Genomic DNA, 18,605 nt, shown 5'->3' on the forward strand with positions numbered 1-18,605 from the left:
CCAACTAGCACCTTACTCCCCTTGCCAAGGGAATGCCAGGAAGCACCTTCTAATAAAACAATGTGATATTTCAAATCACAGGGTCCCTGTTCTTTGCTATCCCTCACAAACTAAAATATTTAGCATGTAATATAAATGCCATTCCCTTGTCTCCTGGGAACCTAACCAAATTCATTAAATAACTACCAGAACAGAGGACAAGACAAATGGAAAATTACTTAAACCAAAATGCAATTGGGTTCTATAGACCTGTACTTATCTAGTTAACAAGTCAGTGAGAAAGGAAGTTTTTAAAAAGCTATCTACTGGAGTGCCTGGGTGGCTCAGTCAGTTGAGCATCTGACTCTTGATTCCAGCTCAGGGTCATGAAATTGAGCCCAGGATTGGGCTCTGCGCTCAGTATGTAGTTCCCTTGGGATTCTCTCTCTCCCTCTGCCCCTCCCCCCTGTACTCACACACACACACTCTCTCTCAAAATAAATAAAATCTTAAAAAACATAAAAAGCAATGTACCATACTACAAACCATATTTTAAAGGGATCTCAAAATGGATCAAAGTCCTAAGAGTAAAGAGCAAAAACTATAAAACTCTTAGAAGAAAACATCAACAGAATTGTTTGTGACCTTGGAATGGGCAAAAGCTTAAGCAATCAAAGAAAAAACAGATAAATTGGACTTCAACAAAATTAAAAACTTTTCTACTTCAAAAGACACCATCTAGAAAGTGAAAAGACAACCTAGAGAATGGGAGAAGATTCTTGCACATCACATATCTGGTAAGGGGTTTATATCTAGAATAAAGAACACTTAAAACTCAATAATAAAAAGACAACTCAATTTTTTAAATGGGAAAAATTCTCCTAAGATGATACACAAGTGGCCAAAAAGCACATGAAAAGATGATGAACATTATTAGGCCTCACAGAAACACAAATCAAAACCACAATAAGATACCACTTCACATCTACCAGGATGGCTCACATAAAAAGCAGTAATAAGTACTGGAGAGAGAGAATGTAGAGAAATTGGAACCCTCACACACACATGGTCGGAATGTAAAATGGTGCATCCATGTTGAGAAACAGTCTAACAGTTCCTCAAAAGGTTAGACAGTTACCATATGACGTAGCATTCCACTCCTAGATATATACCCAAGAGAATGAAAACTTATGCCCCCCCCCCAAATGTGTACACAAATGTTCACAGCTGCATATTAGCCAAAAAGGACAAACAACCCAAAAGGCCATCAGGTAATAAGTAGATAAATATGGGGTGCCTGGCTGGCTCAGTCAGCAGAGCAAGCAAATCTGAGATCAGGATCATGAGTTCAAGCCCCATGTTGGGCACAGAGATTACTTTAAATAAATAACATTTTTTAAAAAAAGAATGGGTATTAACCCTTCTTTTAGAAAAACAAAATATGAAAAAATAAGTGGATAAATACAACGTGGTATAACCACATAATGGAATATTATTCAGCGATAAAATAAAATGAAATACTAATACATGCTACAACATGGATGAGTCTTAAAAATACTAAGTGAAATGAGCCAGCAACAAAGGACCACATGTTACATTTATACAAAATGTCCAGAACAGGCAGATCACTAAAGACAGGACACAGGTGAGTCTAAGGCTGGAGATGGAACACGGAGAAATGAGAGTGATGGAGAAAGGGAATGGTGTTCTTTTTGGGGAAAAATGTTCTAAAACTGTGATGATAGCTGCCCGACTCTGCCCATCCCCTAAAAACCACTGAATTGAGCACTTTAGGTGAATTGTATGGCATAGGACTTAGATCTTAACAAATCTGTTATTTAAAAAACAACAACAACAAAAAAGCAGTCTAAATCAGGAGTTCCAACCCTGGAGAATGCAAAGCTGTGCACATACTTGAGATTTTCTAGAGAAACATGTCTAGCTCTCCCCAGATTCTCAAGGAATTAACAACCCAGCAAAGTTTAAGAACCAAGTAACCCTTTACTGGATGGCAATGGAAGGCCTCCTTGCAATGTAAAATCTCTTCTACGCGGACACTGTCTTCCGTTCATCACTCCGACAGCACGAGAGAAGCTTCTCTTCTGCTGATGGCACCCACACTGCACTTACAGTTTCACCGACAGGTTAAACAGGGAAAGGGCAAGGACACACATGACTAACGAAACACAAAGTGGTACTCAGGGGGAGGGGCCATGTGTAAAACCTACAGGTGCCAATGAGAATTGCCCCCAACAACCCTGTCTGTCTTCAACATTTAAGACTTTGGGCTCTGCAAAAGGGATTGGCTGACGTGTGATGAGTTGCTTCAACTCTCTGAGCTTCAGTGTCTTTATCTAGAAGAAGGGGCAAATAGTAATACCTAGCTCAAGGGGCGGGGGGGATGGGGGGGTTGTGAAGATGAAATTATGTAACACAAATAAAAGTATTTAGCATTGAACATGGCATGTAGTCAGCACTCAATAAATGTAAGTCATTATTAATAATGCTGCTGATTTTGGTGTTAAGCATGAGTTTTTATCCCCCTTAGAGTCCAGTTATTCCTTCCACCAAAATGCATTCTTATGCAAACAAACTAAGAGTCAAATTTAACAAAATAACCAAAGAACACTGATCTGACTTCTCAATACTCTACTACATACTCATTTTCCAGAATTTCTTTACAACTGTTTATTCAGTTGACTAGGAGACCTCAAGTTTGGGAGTGAGGACATGAGTAGAGGAAACTAGAAATATGGAGCTACTTGAGCTTACAGTTTGACTTGTTTACCTAAATAAAGCACTTCTTATCCAACTCCTGAGAACTTGTAATTAATGAGCCATAAAAAAACCAGCTGACATTCCAATGGGCAACCAGAATAAATCCTTTACAAATGCTTCAAAAAAGGCAGTATGATTTAGATTCCAAGAAGCCCAGCCAGGTCACATACACCAGCTCTGACTCACTCGGGATAAGCCATTTTAGAATCATACCTTGGAACAAGGCTATCACCTCCACGGAGAGTGGTGGGGTCTAGTTCAAAAATGGAGGAGATGTCATTGCCTTCAGGCACAGAGACCAGGGAGTACACCATCTTTTCTTGAGCATTTCGCAACCTGCTTCGAGAGGCATCCTGATCAGGGTCCACCTGAGGAGGAAAAGTCATCAAGTCATGGATTCTGCATGTCAGACCCTTCCCTCACTACAATCACTGCACAGTCCACAGGAACAGGGAAGAAATAATAGCAAACATCAGCAGTTGGCAGGAAAAGAACCACAGTTTCAGAGCAGTTATGAAAGATGATAGTCGGCCACCCACGCCAAGAATATTTACATTCTACCTCCTTGTGTTGCAATAAAAATGTTTAAACAATGCAGGGTTACAGTAACAGATGTCCATGGAAGGAGTGCTATATAGGTGATGAAGAAGTCCGTATGGCTACATCCGTCTGCAGTAGTTGGAAGAGAAAAGAAGCTCTTTGAGAAAACTCATCCTGTGGATTTGGTTATGGGTCATTGTGTTAATCTACGGTTAAATGGTCTAGCAATAATATGATACATCTACTTCCCAGGAGAAAAAGTAAAATAAAATAAGTCTGAATCCAAGTGTTCGTAAGCAGAGATCCCAGTGTGGCCAAGAAAAATATTTGAGAAGTCAGACTAGCCCTGAAAAAAATGTTCGTAATTAATCAAGGAGCGCTGCCGATGACAATTCAGGGGAAAAGGGGCCTCTCTTGCTATGTAAGGGATTTGGCGGAGGCTGAAGAAAATCTCTGACAGTTAAGACTAATGAACAATGACGAAAGCTGTCCTGAGAAACTATAAAAACACATTCTCGGCTCCAGAGCCCGTCTGCCTGAGCAGATTTAAGCAGCACGCTTAGACTGTCATGTCCTCTCACAGGTTTTGCAAGGTGTCTTCCAGCACTGTGACTCTATGTGGGATTATTTTTAATTTTTAACGTCCTTGCAAGAAGACAACATCCACTTGCATCTACTGGGAAAATCACATTTTCTTTGTCACTAACTTGCTTTGCTTGGGCTGAGGCACTGACTCCTTTCCAAATGGGGAAGGGATAAAATGAAATCAAGTTCAACAGGCAAAGGAGAGAGCGTGAGAGAATTTATTTCCAGGGCCTGACATCTAAGACTGCAGGCAATAGTCTGCTCTAGGAGTTTATCGGCAGCCCCAACTTTTGTCTGAGAAAAGGAAGAAGGGAATGGGGGGGAGGGCGGGGAGAGGGGGGTGGAGAGAGAGAGAGGAGGGAGGAATGAAGGAGGGGAGAGAGAGAAAGAAAGAAAATACAAATGCTTCTTTTAAGCTCTGTGTCCTCCTCCCTTTGCCCTCTCCTCTAATACTTTGTAGCACTCCCTAAACAAACCCACCGCTCATTGTTCGATCTACCCTCAAGTATGACTCAAGTGGAGAGCACCCAGTACCTCAGTTCAAGAAAAAGCTCAGTCCTCTTCTAACAACTCTGACCTGCAAAGTCTTCCACACACCACTTTCAAAATAAACCCTGACCTGATTCTGGCCTGAGACACACAGCTCAGCTATACAGGCTGGCAGTTCAATTTCAGACCTGCCGGAACACTGAAGAAAAATTAAAATTGCACGGAGTGCCCGTATCTGGACCTGTGACTGAGGGACAGCAGCTTCGCGTTCTTCGTGTGCAGTTGGCGTTTGCCACCTAGTGGGAGGAAAGGTGCAAGTGCAAAAGGCTGCGAGACGAGAGCCGGCCTGGGGTTGTCCTTTCTCTCCCTCTGGCGTCAAGCATGTGGCTCATGGGTGCTGCTAAATTGAGAAGGACAAGCTCAACAAGCTAAGTAAGATTCCAGGCAAAGATTGCTACAAGCACTGGATGCCAGTCTCGGGGACATACGTGACCCACGAGCAGAACAAAGTTTCCTCTCCCAAACTTTCCCAACTCCAGCTTTTCTGCTCAAGTTTCCCGGCCCACAAGAGGGTGAGGGGTGCGGGACTCACCCAAGGCTACCACCTTCCCCACAGAGGCAGGAGCTGGGCCGCTGGCCTCGATGGTGCAGGGTGAGCCCCCCAACCCCTCCTCCATATGAAGACTGCCACCCAAGCAACATCCAAAGCAGCCAGAGCAATGCAGTCTGGATTTGCACCCAAGCCTGTTGGCATATTCCACCACCGTGGCATGGAGAAACATGAGAAAGTAGAAAGATGACTGAACTCTGAGAGAACCGAGACATGTGACGAGTGAGGACCATGCTCTGGTTCCTCATCGGTCCTACAAACATCATATAATCTCCCCTAACTCCTTTCACTGCACTCCTGTGCAGCCCAGATGAACTCATGCATGTAAAGGCACTAAAAAATGCTACTGATCTTGTGTAACTTACACAAATGTTACTTACTGAGCGCTTACTATGGGCCGTACCTTAGGCACCACACCCCAGCTGGTCCTTACGACAAGCATATCTGCCACTTTCACAGAGGAGGGAAGAGAGGGCCAGAGAGGGGAACGTAGCTCCTTCAGTCACACAGCTCATCCAAGGGGGGGTCTGCTATTTAGACCCAGCTCTGCCTCTCTTCCCTGCCCTGATCTGGATCACTACATTCTTCTTCCGGCACCACAAATGCCAGATCTCCCTGCGCCCACCAACAGGCCAGGAGAGCAGCCCTGCTCCTCACAGAGCTCAAGGTTCAAATGGACATCAGCTCTCACTGGCAGAAGCTACAGCACTCCTTCCAAGTCATCTCAGAGAGGAAACTTCCTCTGTGTTACAGCCCAGATGGCCACGCTAATACCTTTAGATGCAAGTTCCACAAAGGCAGTTCTTTCTCTCAAAATCAAGAAGGTGCAGGGACAAGAACTGCCTTATGAAAAATGGCGCCTCTGCCAGTCCCAGACTCTGGAGACCAACCACATGAACACTGCACACCAATGTTGGGCAAAGATTTCCCTGCACGTTGGCAAGAAGTCGGGCCAGGTCAGTGCTCTCAACCTTCCAGGCAATGTGGAAGGGCAGCTTTCAAAATGAGCTCTGGAAGTGAGGGTGAGGAAGATGAAAGGAAGGAACAGGACCCTCAGCTGCTCCCTCCATAATCGGAAAAGACATGAACTCCTGCAGCAAATCCGGGAACTCACGACGTGGAGCCCTTGGCTAGCACTCCTCTTCCTTCCTTCCAAAGCTAACATTCTATCCTAACATAACTGCAAGGGTCATCCTTCCCACAGAATTTGGACTTTCCAAAGACAACTGCATTCTGTATTATCTCCACCCCAAACCCCTTTATTCATGCATCCACCTTAAAACCTGTAAGTTCTTCTGAAATTTTACCGCCCCCCCGCCGCCCGCCCCGGCAAAAAAGAAATAAGCTCAATACCACCTACCATATTCACCAGAGATGATCACATGAACAAACAATGTCCGAATAGAAATTATTTGCATTTTTTAAAATCCTAGCCCAGAATGAAGTGCTTTATTGATAGCCATCATTTCTATATAACACAACCACTGCCCTCTTTAACCCATAGTTGTGGACAGTTCAACCCTCCAGTGCCTCCAAATCAGCATTAATTGGTTATATGGCTTCTAAAGAAGGATCCTGTTGGCATTAAATTCTAAACCACATTATAAAGTCTGTTTCTGAGTTTGCAAAAAGCAAGGACAGGTGGTTAGACAATTAAGTGTCTAATCAGATGTCAGGAGCACCATGCTTCATGTGTTACCTCCATCATCTAAATGATACTACCCATCTCACACACTCATTCCCTGAAAAAATCTGGGTGAGTCATAGATTGAGGTCAACAGCAATTGGATATTCATTTGTAAAAGGCCGACTTCTTAAGGGGCCATCTCTGTCTCTAACCTAGGGGCATTCCAAGAGATACCATCAACTTCTACAACTTAAAGGCGGAGACCCCTTGACGAAGCACACAGAAGGAGCATCATCACTGACAGTCTTGGACCAATCAGAACACAGGAAGATATGACTGCCCTCAAGGGAAGCATAGAACAAGACTCTCTTTTAAGGCATCCTAAGGTGTCCCCTTCCCCATCACTCAGTGACAAATGGCAGTTTCTTAAAGGGGGTTCCAGATCATTTGGCCTCACCCTACCAGATGGAGACAAGAAGGCTCTTGCTCATACTTACTGAGGGCTGAAACTCCAGGCATTCTTCCTCAAAGTCAGGGTCTACCTGATGAAAAAGAATCATTAGGAAATTAAAACATCCATTGATTTCTCCAGGACTCGGCCCCACTTGCAGGAGACTTCAAGGCCTGCGAACATCTCTGAACAACTAAAAACTTGTCCCTTCCCTCTGTTCATAAAACCAGCATGCCACAACAACACACATCACATGAGTGCAACACACACAGAACGATCTACCAGTCACCAAAAGACGGCTCTCAAGTGTTGACAGAAGAACACAATGAATTCACTAGCAAAGCAACAGCTACAACCCTGAGATAAATAAAAGATCAGTATCCAGTCATTGATAATCCTTAGTTTTAGTCAGAAATAAAAAATTTGTGGCCTCCAGCAAGAGTTTACACTCAGTTCAGAACATAACAAGTAATGCAAACACCATTGATCTTTGGCAAACCACGTAATCAACATTTCTCACAGCTGGTTAGCTGGGTCCATATTCCTTATGGCTTCATTTTCAATTTCAACTTAGTCTTGACCTTCAGTTCTTAAATATTTCAAAATCATCACTTCTTACAAGAATCAGGCATCCCAGGGGGTTCAGTACATTTAGATTCTGCCTTCTTTGGGGTCAGCTGCAGAAGCAATACTGGCACCCACGCATCACCTTGAAAAATCTCTGAGCCATCCCACAGTGGAACCAGACAATGGGAGGTATCTTTTGATGTACGACTAGAATCTGATATGAATGTGTATCGTACATCTTCTAGCAGATCAGAGTAAAACTCAGCATCTGTCACACAGTATGATGGCTCCTTAATTTAACACAAATATTAAAAAGTAAATTCCTCCTGTCCTTCAATACCGAGTCTTGCCTTTCCTCAAAAACCCTTTAAAGACATTTAAGGTAAAGTTAATTTCCTTGATTTTTGGCATTCTTGCAAGTAAAAGACAAGACCCTGTCTACTCCACTAGTGCTCTGAGAACCAGAATACTTGTAAAATTGTGTCTTAATCCTTCCAGCTTTACATACCATGTTTCACTACAGCTGAGTCTTGGACATTCATGTTAGGAGCAGGGCTGGTAGATAAGATGTGGGGAGAGCAAAATGCAAGAGAAAAAATTTCTGTAATCCTAAATCCCAGATTAGCATTCTTTTCTTTGTTTTTTTAAATCTACTCTCTTAGCAACTTTCAAATATACAGTATAATTAACTACAGTCATCGTGCTGTACATTACATTCCCCTGACAGTATTATTTTCTAACTTGTTTTCTCCCCATATCTTGATCAAAATCCCTGTGAAGTACTAAAATGTGTTAATCATCTTTACCTTTTCTCATCTATAAGCAGGGAAATGAGGCAGGAGGAAACAAAAAGCAGAAGGAAAAGCAAGGTGACTGAGCATCTAACTACCCAATGGCCACAGGTAAATGAAGAAAAAGGAATGTCACAGGCTTGAAAGAGAAAGACACAGAGGCTTCTACTTACCTCTGCTGCTAAGTAATGCCCTGTAGCAAGATGCTTGAAACGGAAGAGGCTATTCCAATATCCTGCTCCACCCCGACACGGGTCGTGTTGGACTACCTACAAGAGGAGAAATGATTAACAGGAGTGGAAATAATGTCAACCCATATTAAGACAACACTGAGACTTCACACATAAGTCATAGTTCAGGAGTGATATTTACTAGCTAAAAAAAAGATGAGTATCTTCAAACAAAGCCATTGCAAGTATCATACGTAACGTCAGATACATATGACATATGGAAGTGTTATGTTTCTCCAAAGAAGAAATAGTCTCCCAGTTAATACGAAATGATTCCAGTAAAAAGCTGAATGTTTTTCAGATTATTTGCTTTAATCATAATAAAGTAGAACTTAAGGTTCTACAATTCATCCATAAAAGGCATGACAAATAAGAAGAAATTTCAGAGGAAACTGTGAAAGCATTCTATACTTGTACTCACGTGCTGAAACACATAGATAAGCCAGGGCTCTGAAACTTGAAACTCACAGAGCCTGGGCCAATTTACCATAAAAATACATGTAACTTCAGGTTCTGGTCATGACGGTATAACTGGCACTGGTAGTTGGTGCCATGAACAATTAAACACTGCACATAATATATGAACTTGCTATAGACAATTAGAAAACTAGATAAAATACAGGAAACAATTGTGTTCAGATGTTGGACAACAGGCAGTACACAATTGTGATCTCTGAGAAAGGGGAAACAAAGTGATCTTCATGAATATTCCAGCTTTCTGCCTTAATATTCTCTCTGGATGGTAGTGTTGGGAAGAAGAATCCAAGCAGAAGACACCGGTCTGAGTTGAGGAGATATATCAGAATTTAGGGAGACTGAAGTGGCTGGAATTTGCTGGGGCAGAATACAGAGCTACCCAGAGAAAAAGCTCCAGACATCTACCCAGGGGCCTCCTTGAGTTTTCGGTTGAATACCAAGTTGAATATGTGTAAGTTGAGACCACACAAGGCCAAATGAAGAATGACAGGAAAGCTGTGAGCTCAACGTTCTCATTGCTCATTTGGGGCTGGGTGGTGTTCTGAGAGATTCCATGGAACACCTGGGGCATTCAGCAAAAATGTCAAAAGGGTTACACCTTAGTAATGGGGCCAATCCAGCCCTAAAAAAAGAAAAAAGACTGTAACACACTTGATTTAGCAAAGCTTTAAAATAAGACTCCAAAGCATCAAACTGATTCACAAGTAACTTTACTGTCTAACAAAACAATACTCAAAACTCTTTAAAGGAAGGCAACAAAATACAGATACTCCACAAAGTAGCACCACAATGTTCAGCATATAATCATGAAGCACTGGACAGAGAAGAATCAGGAAAATGTGACCCATAAACTCAGTGACCTCTCAGACAATATCAAATGATCCAGCATGTCTGTGTGGGTTCGTGGGGGCAGGAAAAATATTTCAGAAAAAATGAACCCAAATTTTCCCATTTTAATACATATACAGATTCAAAAAACTCAATGAACTCAAAGCCAGGATAAACACACACACATACACACCTACACACCCACCCACCAAGGCACATCATGATTAGATTAATGTAAACCAGAAATAAAAAGAAAAATCTTAAAAGCAGCCGGCGGGGGGTTGGGGGGGTGGGGGGGGCTGGGGAGCACTTTGTACAGAGAACAAAGGTAAGAAACCACTGAATTCACATCAGAAACAATGCACACAAGATGACAATGGATACACAACTTTTAAGTACATAAAGAAAAAAACTGTCTACCTAGAATTCTGTATCCAACAAAAAGAGCCTTCATAAATGAAGGCCATGTGGAGAAACTGGAACCTTAACACACCACAGGTGGGAGTATCACCTAGTGCAATCTGGCAATTCTTCAAAAAGTTAAACAGCATTACCATAGGACCCCACAATTCCATCCCTAAGAGAACTGAAAAACCTATGTCCTCACAAAAACTTGGTACGTGAATGTTCACAGAAGCATTATTCAGAAGAGCCCAGAAGTAGAAACAATCCAAATGCCATCAAGTAACAAAATATGGTGTGTCCATATAATGGAATATTATTTGGCAATAAAAAGGAATGAAATACTGATACACATGGCAATATGGTTGAACTTTGAAAACACTGTGAACTAAGTGAAAGAAGTCAGATACAAAGGATCACATTGTAGTATGTCATTTATAAGAAACGTCCAGCATAGACAATTCTATAGAGACAAGAAACAGTGATTGCCAGGAGGACAGTGGTTTGAGGAGAAACAAGGTGTGACCAGCATGGATACAGGGCTCCTCTTGGAGTAAGGAAAATGTTCTAAAATTGATTGTGGTGATGGTGGCCAAACTCTACAGACCTAAGTCAAACCATTAAATTGTACCCTTTAAATGTAGGAGTTGTATCTCAATGAAGCTATTATTTAAAAAAAAAACCAAAAACACAGATTTTTAAAATGAAGGTGAAATAGATTTCCTCATTTTCAAATGAAAGCTAAGAGAACTGGTCACTAGCAGGCCTGCTGTACAAGAAATGCTATACATGGTATTGTCTTCCTTTTTTTATTTTAAAGGAGCACTTATGATTCCAGAATCTACAAGAAAAATATTAAAAAAGAGACATTCAATGTTTTCTGAGGATATGCAGGGAAAAACCGGCAGGAAACAATTTTTTAGGGAGTAAGAATCAGACAGCTGTTTCTTCTCAGAAGAAAAAAGAGACAGAGAGAAGATGCTCTGAAGTAGACTTCTGAGTTAAGTACCTGAAGTTTTAGAAATCCAGACCTCAAACACCCTCCATACAAACTTGTGGTCTTTCATTCGTTTCTATCAATTTAGAAGTGAATAAGACATGGTACCTGCCCTTCCATGTACTCAAGTCAGCCACGGTGACTTCTGCAGGGTTCAGACTTTTTTTGGTGGTGGGGGGGGTTATGACAACACGTTAAAGCAAGATGCAAAAATGTTTGTAAAGTGACGTCAACTGTGCAAAAATAACCTGCTCACAGAACAAACAGCTCCAAGGAAATGGCACATTAAGTTAATGAAATGATGGTTTACGTCCTCCTTTCTTCCCGTATTTTCAGTTTGTCTTTAGTCTCCACTTACTAGTTTAAATTCAGTTGAGAAGAAGTTTTTTGGGTTTTTTTTTCTTTTGGCACTAGTATCCAAATCCCACATGGAAAGTGGTTCTGAAAGACTGTTTTGAACATACAAAACGCTGTGCTGAGTAGTGGTGACACTAGTGAACAAGGACAAAGGTCTAGCTCACAGTGGGTTTATAATCTAACAGGACTGACGGTGTCTCTATGTAGGCACGAACTAAAAATCTCCCAACGAGTGCTATGGGCGTGGAGAGTAGAAAAAGAAAAAGGGGAAGGCAGAAACTGAAAACTTTATGTAGAGTCCTTTCATCATGAAAGCTGTAGAAATTTTTCTATACAACAGCCAAGATAAACCTGAGTATTACAACATCCATGTTAAGAGACATAAGCCAATTTTTAAAATGGGCAAAATATTGGAACAGACACTTCACTGAAGATGATACACTGATGGCAAATAAAGACATGAAAAAATGCTCAATATCATTAGCCATCAGGGAAATGCAGATTAAAAGCACTAGGAAATTTCATTACACACCTATTATAATGGCTAGCATTAAAAGGACTAACCATACCAAGTGTTGGTGATGATGTGGAAGAACCAGAACTCTCATACCCTGCTGGCAGGAATATAAAATGATAGGAGCACTTTGGAAAATAGTTCGGTAGTTTTTTTTAAACACACACCCACAATAGGATCTAGCTATTCCATTTCTAGATTTAGCCAAGAGAAATGAAAGTTCATGACTATGAAGAGATTTGTACACATTTATAATGCCCTCAGAAGCTTTAGTTGTAACAGCCAAAAGTTGGGATCAACTCAAATATACATCAACAGGTGAACAGACAAATTATGGAACACCTTATGGTGAAACACTTCTCACCAATAAAAAGGAATGAACTATTGACACATGCAACAACATGAATGAATCTCAAAATAATTATGCTGGGTAGAAAAGGAGACCAAAAAAAGATTATATGCTGTCTGACTCCATTCACACAAAATTCAAGAACAGAGAATACCTAACCATGGAGATGGAAGTCAAATCACTGGTTACTTCTCTAGGAGGAAAAACAAGATAGTGCTGGAAAGAAGCTCAAGGGAGCCTTCTGGGTGCTGCTAGTCTTCTACTTCCTGATCTAGGTGCTGGTTATGTGACTGTACATGTGTGTAAAAATTCATCAAGGTGTATACTTTTGACCTGGGCACTTCGTGTCTGCTATACCTCAATAAAAACATAAAACCATTAAAGCAAGAGAGGAACAAGCGAGGAGGCAAGCCAAGACAGAGAAATGCATGTACCCCAAGAGCTGCAGTTACACAGAGAGAAGGGCTTCGGGGGGAGAGGCCAAGTCCCTGCAGTTCAGGCTCCTGTCACCTCTGTCACCAAGCACTCATGCCATTGTCTGTGGGTCCCACGATTCTAGTCTCTCTGCACGTCCTCTCAATAAATGACATACACAATCATTTATCTCCTCAAGTAGCAGAATCATTTATCCCTGTAAGGAGCTCACTGATTACATTACTTCCCTGCTCAAAACTCCTCTCCAAGCTCCTCCCCTGCCTATGACTTAAATCCCAACTCCTCCCAGCCTGGGCAGATGCCATTCAGGCTCTGGTCTCCAAAACCAGTTTCTCTTTCACTTCTGTGCCTATCTTCCACTCCCCACCAAACTGGGATGCTGAGCCTTACCCTCAAGGCTGTTTCATATTCCCAATTCTGTGCCACCGTCTGACATGAGGTGACCTACACTCTACACATCTCTGCCTTCAGAAATACATGTCATCCTGTACGGACCAGCTCAGATACCACCTCCTTCACCCAACCTGAACTCCCTCCCTCATCCCACTCCCCCAAACATGAGGAAAGTGTCTCTGGCCACTTCGCCACCCAGTGATCTGGGTGTGTCTCTTTCTATCCTATCCCTGAGTCACTGATGTATCCCACTGAGTAGGCGCTCAACTACATATCCTTGGGACAGACAAATGAGCAAAGGGAAGGAAGACATGGAAGGAAAAGACAATTAGATGGCTGAGAGTGAAAAACTTACAGCTTCAGCTGTGAGTTGGCGTCCCAAGTGGACATGATTTTCCTTCACAAGCACACCCAGCATCCTTCGGATACGAACGATGTGCTTGTTCATCTGTCATCCTGACCCGTTTTCGTAAAGACGTCAGCTTAAGTACCCTACAGACCCCCTAATCTTCTCTCGCCCTCTCCAGCCCCACCCCTTACCTCCACCTCCCACAGGGCTTTTGAACTCGTGGCAGATGTGGCTGACTGCCGGCCGGTAGTTCGCAGGAAGACATGCTGTTTCTTCCTGTGCTCGTCACAGGTAAGGAACTTCTCCTGCTCCGCATGGAACAGCCTTACCACGTCACCCTAAAATGTCAGCACATGGAGGGTTTAAGGACAATGAATTTTACAAGAGGACTTAGCTGCTGCCCCACGTAGAGCCAAGTGCTGCCAGCCTGAGAAGTAGCAAACTCACCCCCTTCAGTATGTCATCTTTGTTGTCACTCCATTTCATGAAAAGGACGATTTTCCAGCTTGTATTGCAGTTGACAGAATTGACCTGGAAAACAAATGACAGTTATTTTTTCACACATCCCTCCCCACGACTATGTCTTCCAGCCACTAAAACTCCTCATTACTGCCCAAGAAACAGGGCTGGGCTTCCGCCCCAAAATCCTACCAGTTCACACCATTAAGTTCACAAGAACCGCAAATTTAAGTGGCCTGGCAGATGTGTTTGGTAATAAAGGGTGCATTTGTGCCCATCACCATGTATACTCGAAATGACTAAGGGAACCTCACTTCCAGCCTTTCTTCTCCAAGTCTCCTGTTCTGCAGCCAAAAAGTAAAAGCTCAATAAAAACAAGGGCTGATAAACAAAGGTACAGACTCCCATGAATACACTCTAAAATGTGAATGAGCATCACTAGCAAGAGAAGCCACTGCTTGTACACTAAATATATGCCAGGCACTGGGCTAAGCACTAGTATTCATGACGACGTTTAGTCCTCAGCAACACCCTAAAAAATAGGCAGGACCATCACACCTATTTCAGACAGGAAAACTAGTGCACAGGGAGATTAGGGAGATGTACGGTAACTAGCCTAGAAACGCGAAAGCTAGGGGATGGAAGATTTGGGATTTCGTTCCACATCTATCTGACTCCAGAGCTTGTGTCCCCAACCTGTAGACAAATATTGATGTCACAATCAAGCTACTGCCCTTTGGTCCTGTAATTGCCAAATTTGAGGCCAAGGAGATATATTGCCAAAATCAACATATCCCCATTGCAAGGCCACTGATGGCCTGTAGCACACCCACCTTAATATCAGCCAAAGACATTCTCCCAAGGGAAACAGACTGGAAAAAGGAGCTCCTCTGGCCAGAAAAATTTGGTAGAAGAGGCCCTTCTCTGGCTTAACAAATTAGGCAACAATCTCCCAGTTATAGGAGGCTTAGTAGACTGAGCCCTAGGGTAGCTATCAGCCCTCACCCAACCCCACATGGCAACCCTGATCCTGGGCCTTGGTTACTCACCTGCAGAATAGGTATGCTGCCCCAAGTCACTAATAAGGTCACTTTCAGCATGCACATGCTCTGGCCTCAAGAAGGCCTGCCCCTGCAGCCTCTGCCTGCCCACAAGCCATCACGAGGTTTCCCTTACCTCGTTGCAGCCAGGGTTATCCACCAGCTGATGGCTGCTAGCATGAAGGGGCTGGCCAGCGTTGACGGGGTTCAGTACAACCTTGTCACCAATGACCACCTGGAAAGGAAAAGGCCAACGGAGCTTTTCACAAAACAGGTCAGAAGTCCCTGGTGGAGGGCAGGTGGGCATCCTTAGACGACCCCCTCGGATATGGCACATCCTCAGCCAGCACAGCCAAACCCTTCATAGTACCGGCCACCCAGTGATGTCCCACGATCCCTGTCCAATCCCTGGAGAAATGCTAAGACCAGCATGGGACACCACTGCCAACTGTCAATATCGCCCTTTTCCTATATTAATGGAGATCTATAAGTAAGCTCTGAGTATTAGGAGTAGAAGCAGAACAATGCCTGAAGGAAGTCTATTTTTAAACGAATAAAACTATAATCTTCTATATCTAAAGCAATGACTTTCATACTTTTTTGGTACAAACCACAGGAAGAAATACATCTCTATTAGATTCCGGTCATACCTACTTATGTGCATGTATGTGTGTGTGTATATATGTGTGTATGTGTGTATATGTGTAGATATACATATCTATATTTATCTAAAACAGAAGTTACCTCCCTAAAACAATACTTACCCTCATTACGTTTAGGACAGCCTGATACTATCTATTCTACTCCACTTTTTAAAATGGTAGTCACAAGCCACTAAACTGATCTGAGTCCACAAATAGATCAACACGTGTTTGTAAAACACTATCCTACAAAGGTAACCAACCTTTCAACTCCGTCTTACCCTTCTCAACTAAGGTACAGCTGAACAGGTAAGTTTAAAGAATAAGAAAGCCAAGGATCTCCCAAAAATGAAATTCAGGACAAAGCACCTTGGTCTTTTATTATGAGGGCAGAAGGAAGGAGAACAGAAATGATGGCTTCCTAAGAGGTAAAACTCATCTATTTTCACTTTGTTACATTTGGGAAGGATATACAATTAAATTTTCCCTAACCCCATTTGGAGTACCTCAAAAATATATATTAAGTACCTCAAAAAAATCCAAAACTTATGGTGAAAGCTAAGCTTTACTGTACTTGTTCTTCTCTTCTCAGTTGAGGATCAATATTTACTGCATACCAACTGGGAAGGAATGGTCTGCTTTTACCTGCTTCTGGGATACAGCATATAAATGAATACTGCACTGCCCAAAGCTTGTAAACTTAAATAACAATACTGAAAATGGCAAAACTCAGTTTGAGGTTAAGGCTAGCTGAGCATTTTGACAAGATTTCAAGCTGTTTAAGGAACACATTTCATTTTAGTAAAAAAACTATTTCGGAATCTTAACAAGGTCAGAAAAACGGCTTAATAGCATTTAAACATACTTGTCAAGTATATGCCCACATAATGACGTACTAATGTAGCTGACGAGTATCAGAACTGCTCTAAGTCACATGGACAAGTATCTCAGTGGCTTTATATCCTAGGGACCCTGAGGAGAGAAGCCTGCTCAGGACCAATTGCAGTCACTGAAATGTGACGGAGAGCCTGTCGGCTTATCGATAAAGGAACAAGTGAAGAATAATCCTAAAATCCATTCTCCTTCCCTGCTGTCTCTAGTTCTCTTCTCTTCTCCTTCTTCACTAACTTTATTTCCAAAATAGAGAGGCGTTTCCATTCCACCAATGATCTAGAATGACAGGGACACTGCCTGGGATATTAATGTATGATAGCTGTTTTCATGGTGAAGTTACTGAGGTAATGAGCTATTCATACCATTTTTTCAGAAACTCAGTAGGAAAAACACAGCTACTGTATTTAGGTCACACTTCTCTCCAAATTTCCCTGTTTCCCAAACATTGGTTTCCATAGTGACTCCCTTCTCTTCATACAGGATGAGCCTCTGGTTCCAACTATAACATTCTCCCAGTTGACTTCTATACACAGTTAGGGTCGGAGGCGTGGCATGGGGCACTCCCCAGGCTGCGAGTCTGCACTTACACTGTCTCCGATGGAGCGCAGCTTGTAGAATGGCTGAATATAAAACCAGGACCCTTCATTTCCCGCCTCGTCCAAAGTCACTCTCATGGCGTTCTTCTCCAGCAGAGCTGGAAGCCTCTTATTCACAGTTAGGTATTTATTACTTTTCAAATGCAGGAGCTGAAAACCCACAGAGAGAATAAGGGGAGTGTCAGCAGGTCTCTGAATCTCTAAGATGTCTCTCTCAGTCACATAATATATATCAAACATTCCTTCCACCCCTGAGCTAACTGTGAAGTTAGAGAGTCATCGAAGTGCCTGAGGCAGGGAATAATTAGAAAATAAGAAAGAGCAAAGGGAGAAGTAGAGGGAAGAAGAAATATTTTATTTTATCCCCCCAACATGGCCATGGACAAGATGGATGCTGTTCAGGTAAAATGCACCGTCAGCAAGGAACAGCACTCCGCCATCTGTTAACAGGTAGGAGCCTAATCCCATGTAAAGGAGCTGAGGAACTGCAATCTGAATATCCCTGACCTTAACATGGAGCTAAGGAAAGGTACTTCTGAGCATAAGAAATAGTTGAAGAGATGACCCTATAAGGGGGTAGTCATTTTATGTGGAATAACATGGCTGCTATAAATTTCCACCTTCAAGTGCTAAGCACTTTATTCTTGATTCTTGGGAGAACCAAACAACTAAATGGGAAACGACCTGTCTTATAGTAGATCTATACCAGGAAGCAGTGATTAAGGCTTCCCAAATTAACAGGCTATAAGGGAATGGAAGGGTACATGAAAGATTGCTCAAATCCTGGAGAAATATTAAGACCAGCATGGAACTTCATTGCCAACTGCCAATACCCCTTTTTCACATGTTAATAGATACACTTTCTAGAACATTCCTAGGAGGTCCACACTCTTCTATCCATGTTGTTAGGGTAACGAGTCTGATTTGTGAGTCCCTGGCATCCCTAGGCCATTATACACAAGGGGAAGGCAATGCCCTCTTAAGTCTTCATTGTTATCCTGGTGAGTGGCCCCTGATCCTTCACATACCTGTCCAGGTGCTAAACTGAGTTGGTTTATAAACTGACATTACCTAGAGATGGATCCCAAGATCCAGGCTTCGAGGAAGGAATAATATCAGCTAAAATGTATTCAGAGCTTACTCTGGGACAGATACCCCTCAATCATTCTAGGAAACAAATACCATTATTATTCCCATTTTGCTAGTGAGCAAACCGAGGCATGGGAA

The 18,605-nt window shown here is 42.4% G+C and overlaps 1 protein-coding gene across 1 annotated transcript in view; it reads right to left on the bottom strand.

The window, feature by feature from the left end:
- The window catches only part of ITPR1 (inositol 1,4,5-trisphosphate receptor type 1), a 320,000-nt gene that overhangs the window by 176,426 nt on the left and 124,969 nt on the right, over positions 1–18,605 (bottom strand). The window contains exons 7-13 of the mRNA XM_088027511.1: positions 17,370–17,528; positions 15,384–15,482; positions 14,196–14,279; positions 13,940–14,086; positions 8,591–8,686; positions 7,106–7,150; positions 2,971–3,125 (exon numbers count right to left, since the gene is read on the bottom strand). Coding sequence (XP_087883637.1) covers positions 2,971–3,125; positions 7,106–7,150; positions 8,591–8,686; positions 13,940–14,086; positions 14,196–14,279; positions 15,384–15,482; positions 17,370–17,528 — 785 coding nt within the window. The remainder of the gene's footprint in view (positions 1–2,970; positions 3,126–7,105; positions 7,151–8,590; positions 8,687–13,939; positions 14,087–14,195; positions 14,280–15,383; positions 15,483–17,369; positions 17,529–18,605) is intronic.

Source organism: Eumetopias jubatus, unplaced genomic scaffold (genome assembly GCF_037043125.1).
Source record: "Eumetopias jubatus isolate StellerSeaLion01/CBP00866 unplaced genomic scaffold, mEumJub1_p1.0 scaffold_1, whole genome shotgun sequence".
Classification (NCBI taxonomy): Eukaryota; Metazoa; Chordata; class Mammalia; order Carnivora; family Otariidae; genus Eumetopias; species Eumetopias jubatus.